We start from the raw sequence: 6,124 nt of genomic DNA, 5'->3' as shown, positions 1-6,124 counted from the left end.
TGGTATTTATTTTCATGTTTTTAAAATAATAAAAAAATGCTACCAAACTTAGTGAAATTCTAGGTTAATTCTTTGGATCCCTTGGCATGGCATTACATATTTGGTCTTAGTGCTCCATTTATACACCATATAACTCAACCTTTCTCTAGGTACTTTTGTTACACTTTCCTTTCAAATCCTCTTCATCAATCAATCCAATGATAGAATTCAGACAAAAGTAGCAATTGTCTTATCAACAAGTAGAAGGTTTGACATCAGTGACAAAATAGGGATTGTTCCATGATAAGTTCCTATACATCAAAAATATTATTTTTAAATACTATGTCCTTCATTGAGTACAAAGTTGTAGAAGGCCTAGAAAAAACACATGACATGTAAGAAAAAAATCAAAATAATCTATGGTGGCAACCAACATGTCTAGAAGGCTAAAGATGAAAGTATGAGAGGAAATTTTGATGACATGAGGATGTAGGAAGGATAAGACATTGAGACCTATGTAAAATAGGTAAAAGATGCAATGTTATCCATTAGAGCATCTAGAAGTGCACTGCAAGAAGATGGGTATGTACGTGAGATACTGAGAACCTTAGTACACAAACATGCCATAAGGGTGTCAACCATTTAGGAGATTAGAATAATAGATAAAATGAAGGTATCTCTTGATTCCTTGTTCGCAAATCTCATTGCATTTGAGATAAGAAACTATTAATATAATCAACATAAGGTTGAAATTGCATTCAAGGCCTCAACTACACTAGTTGTAACACAAAGAGTAAAGGAGGAAGAAAGAACATCCAAATAAAAAATAGAAGTGTAAAGTATCTATGTTAATGAAGTCAAACAAGAAGAGTTGGAGGCTTTGTTTACAAAGAAAATGATTAGAGGAAATTGAAAGTAAAAAGGTGAGGTTCTATTCAAATTCTTTAATTAGTAAAATGGTAGGAAATAATGCTTCTAGATGTCTAGAGAATGTAAAGAAGGCAAGCGACAAAAGATGCCAAAACTCTAAGGGAAGGAGAAGAAGTGATTCTACATTGTTAAGGAAGGTGTGATTGATGAAGAGTGAATTAGTGATGATGATGAGGATGCACATGAATTATCATTTACTACTATCATGGAATAAAAGGTAGAAAGAGCCTTGATAATTAGTACTAGTATCTATAAGAATTGGATAACCAATAATAGTTTCTCGCACTTCATTTATGGTGATAGGAGCAAGTTCCACAAGGTTGAAGTCAATGATGGAGAATGGTTACGTTTGGCAGAAAATTAACAGGCGTAGTAATAGGTAAGGGTATTTTAGGCTTCAATGAATCCTCTAATTGTGAAGATGTATTTTTAGTGGAAGGATTGAAATATATCTTTTTGACTATAGCCCAACTTATAGATAAAGGTTATAGGCTTAAATTTAACAAAGGGTCTTGTAGAATATTTTATAATATAGATAATCTTTTAGCTACAAGAACAAGAAGAAGAGATAACCTCAATATTTATGATAATAAATAATTGGTAGCTAAGAATGGCAATAGCTATTTGTGGTAAAGAAGGATATGTCATGCAAACTTTGAAAATATTATTAATGTGGGAAGGAGAAAATATGTAAGAGGTCTACCTCTTATTACCTAATTGAACAATGTTATGAGTAAATATTATCAATTAGGAAAGTTGGCAAGCTCTAGTTCCTCTAGAAAGTCATTCATTTCTTAACAAGTTCTAGATCTACTTCACGCTATATTGTGTGGCTCCACGGGGATGAACAATGTTTCTAGTGATAGATACTTTATGTTATTTTTTGATATATTTTCTTGGATTGTGTGGACTATTTATTTGATGGAAAATTTAGAAGAATCCCATATGTTAAAAACCTATAATAAAGAGGTGGAAAGGGAAATCGATTGAAAATTGAAATGCTTGAGACCAAATTAGGGAGGTGAGACTATCTCATAATAATTTGAGAGTTATTGTGAGGAATAGAGAATTAGGAGAAAAATATCATCTCTCACAATAACACCACAATGAAATGGTGTCATTGAATGGAAGAATAAAACAATCATAGATTGTGCTAGAATAATACTAATTTTAGAACAATGTTGTACATATATAGTAGAGATAATATGTGAACACAACTATGTACACTTAAAGAAGGGAATAAAGAAGACTCTATATGAATTGTGGTTTGCTTACTTATCATCTTTGAGTTACTTCAAGTTATTCATAAGTAAATGCTAAAACAAAAGAGATAAATAGAAAGGAAAATTGAACCTACGAGTGGTGAAGGTATTTATCTGGGATATTCTACCAAAATAAAATAATACTGACCATATCTAAACCTTTAGAAAATTAAAATTGCAGAATTTTCCAAAATGAAGGTAGATGAGTACTCTGAGAAGAATGGAGAAGAAAAAAAGTAAGAAGTGAAAGACTACAAAAAGTTTGAATATATTCCAATAAGTGATATAGTAGAGAGATTACAAGTAGAAGTAGAAGTTGTAACATCTTAGGTGTTAGGGTTGACCATAGACATATTTAACAATTACATGCAAATATAACCAATATCAAAAAATAAATCTCATAGAAGAGAACACAAGACACAAAGATTTAACATGGTTCATCCAATCCATGGGTTGCATCCACCAAATAACATGTCCAATATTATTATTATCTAGTGATTACAATCCCCAATCCCTTATAGCTTGATACCACCACAAGAAGCTACAATCTCATTATACATTATGAAATTCCTAAGATTTTTCCACATACAAAATGAGGCTTAGAATAAGTCATGCAATAGAAAAATAGTAGTCGATGCCTTTTACACTAGTAAGTTAGAGGCATTGGCGCTTGACCCCATCTTTGGGGCACTACCCCAAAACCACCATAGTAATAATCTGGGGGGGAATTATGTCAAATATAGTGGAAAAATATTAACCTTAGTTTGATTAAGCTCCACATCACAACATTAGGCATAAGTTTCTCATTGTAAGGAACAAAGAGCATAAGCACCCAAAGGAGAATCTATGCTTGACAAATATGTAAGAGGATACTTCTTAGTTGATAAGATCATTTGAGATAAAGATGTAAGAGTGATGAATAGGAAAAAGGAAAGAGAGACAATGTGTCTACTCTCACACATGTGGCCCAAAGAAACTCTCAAGGATGAAGACTAGAGAGAGGCCATTGTGTACAATATTGAGACTCTAAGATTTTCTCAATGGAAAGTTTGGCTACAAAATGGGTCAGGGCTAGAGTTATGTGTCATCTAGATTAGAAAAAAAAATGCAACGCAAACATGCATATAAAAAATGCAATGCAAACATGCATATACAAAGGTAGACAAGTGCACTAATATAAATATGTCACCTACCAAATGACTCACAATACATGTAGTTTTCAAAAAATGTCTTCATGTTCTAAAATAATTTGTTCTATTTTTTGCAGCAAAAAAAATGAAAATACCACTAGGAAAATCAGCACTAACCAATAAAAAAGTAGAAATAAAATTATAAAATGTTACTTTAATAAAATATTTTCTGCAAAGCATAGGATAAAAGAATTATACACCTCATCTACACACACACCCTACTCATCCTTTATATCTACCTTATGTCTCTTATGTTTTCTTTCTTTTCACTCTCTCACATATCCCATGCACCCATGCATAATGACTCACTATCTCACAATCATGTATTCCTTACAATTATTTCCCACCCCCGGCCCACCCCCCCGCCTCGCTGTTTCATAATTATTTTATTTACCTCATATCACTCCTCTTCCCCTTTATCTCTCTACCTAATCTCTCTTTGTCCCATCTTATCTATATCTTCCCAATAATAAACATATATTTCCAACTTACTTCTCTATCTATCTCTTTATCACATATCTCTTCAGTCTTGAATATTACCATTTGGTCTCTCTCTCTCCCTCGCTCCCTCCCTCCCTCCCTCCCTCCCTCCAATTACGATTTTATTCTACTCTATTGCACAATTATTTTCTTTACCTAATATCTCTCTCACATGCCCCTCATAATAATAATCTCTCTCAACTATCTCTTTGCCTGATTCCTCATTCATTCATCATAATCTCTATTTTGTCTATAGTGTGAATATACCTAACATAAGACATAAATATTAAGTTTGTACATAAATTCATCTCCATTCTACTATTTTCTATCCTTAGAAAAAATAACATCAAGCTATTAATAAATTTTAAATCAATTAATTATTTTTTTGTCAAAGTTAAAATTATTAAATAATTTTGAAAATCAATTAGAAACAAACACTTTCATGCAAGAGAGTTGTCATTTAATGAAAAATATTTCAAGAAAACTAAAGTTCTACACTTACAAAAATTTGGTATGTAAATTCAGTGTGATAAATTTCTGCTTGTTATAGTGTTGATGATGGAGTTCTTATATTTTCAATCAATTTTAAAAAAATCAAAAACTCCTATAGACTCATTATTGCTGGTAAAAACACATACAACGATACAACTATTAGTTCACTTGAATATTTGAAATACATCAATATTAGTAGGTAATTCTTTTATTATGTTTACTTATATCTTTTATATTTTATAGAACATACAAGAGACCTTTTTTCAGGATAAATTATACGTTTATTTTGATTTTCAGTATATACACTATTCAAAATTAAGTAGAAGCGTACATTCCCAAAGGATGTATCCTTTACATATTGCTTTTTGCCCCTATAAGAGAGTACCTACAGTTGGTTAAGATGTCAATTTATAGAAATCTGCTATAGCTCTTCGAACTTTTATACTCTCTTTAATTAACGTGAAAGACCAGAGCTTCATATTTTATTTAAGAAAAAATGAATTTTTTAGAAGAATTACCTGAACAAATATTTCGAGACCTATTATTAAAAACACCATATACATTTCAGCTAAAACTTAAGCAGTGGTTGGAACCAGCAAAGCAAACAATGGAATGCCCTCAATTTTACCAGGATAGAATTAAGTTTGGGCTGAGCAATAAATACGTATGTTTGCTCCAGACTACTAATGTATCTCTATATGATCCTGCTAATCAAACATGTACCGTGCTAGACAATCTTCCTATTGGTTTTGAAGCAATGTCAGGGACTCAAATGATATGTGTTAATCACAAGATTGTTTTTATGAACCTGAAACACAATGGCAGTTATAGTAGAAAGGTTTTGATATATGATTTAATATCCAACAAATGGAGGGAAGGTGCTGACTGTCCTCATATTAGATGTGCTCGCTATAAATTTGCATGCTGTCTCTCGCCTGATGGTTCAATTTACACTGCAGGAGGAGTGCAAGAATACTTCAAGTTTATATATATCACTGACGCAGCAGTTTATAAAGTAGATGAAGACAAGTGGGAGATTCTTCCACAAATGCCGGGTGTAATACGATCGTCTAGGGGCTTTTTCATTGAAGGAGAGTTTTATGTGATTGCTGTACAAGGAAATAGATTTCAAGCATTTGATCCCAACACGCGAGTGTGGACAACAATACTGAGCTGGCCCGGAAGAATTTATTATGATTTGGTATTTGCCTCTGGACGACTATTTGGAAGTGAGAATGAGCGTATTTATGAGTGTGATTGGGAGGGCAAGATGTGGAGAAAATTGGATGAGATTCCTCAAGGGAAAGAATTGGATAGCATTCCTAAATATCTTCGTGGTTTTGATGCCACTGAGTGGTGTGATGGAATTTTATTTTATAACACTTATCGGAACTTTATTTTTCATTTGAAAAAGCCTGGAGCATCTTTGTCTGATAGGTGGACTAGTACTAGTCTTGATACTCAACGTTTCAAACTGAAAGTGAAGTCTTTGATTACCATAGATATTTAAGCTGATAGGCTTATCCGTGGGCGAAATGGCTATCCAGCCGACCAGATTACTGTATATTATTAATTTTTAAAATTCTAAAATAGTTATTTTGTAATTTTACTTTATAATTAAATAATTTATTAATGTCTGTTCATGCTGCCATTTGTGTGAGGCATTTTACAATTTTTTAATTCCGAAATTGTTAGCTGTCAGATTGTCACGCTTGTGAGATTTTATATTTTCCCAAAACAATTCTTCCTTTTAGAAATTTCTATTTCTATGTTAATAGATTTTGTTTATCA

The 6,124-nt window shown here is 32.2% G+C and overlaps 1 protein-coding gene across 1 annotated transcript; it reads left to right on the top strand.

The window, feature by feature from the left end:
* Nucleotides 1-4,829: 4,829 nt before the first annotated feature.
* LOC149544338 (uncharacterized) lies at nucleotides 4,830-5,843 on the top strand. Its single transcript, XM_089795956.1, has one exon. The coding sequence runs from the start codon at nucleotides 4,830-4,832 to the stop codon at nucleotides 5,841-5,843; it is 1,014 nt and encodes a 337-aa protein (XP_089652082.1).
* Nucleotides 5,844-6,124: the final 281 nt, after the last annotated feature.

Source organism: Cupressus sempervirens, chromosome 8 (assembly GCF_028749045.1).
Source record: "Cupressus sempervirens isolate cs-2001-9-10 chromosome 8, ASM2874904v1, whole genome shotgun sequence".
Taxonomy (NCBI): domain Eukaryota; kingdom Viridiplantae; phylum Streptophyta; class Pinopsida; order Cupressales; family Cupressaceae; genus Cupressus; species Cupressus sempervirens.
The sequence above is the reverse complement of the archived record's forward strand: the minus strand, read 5'-3'. Positions and strand labels throughout refer to the sequence as shown.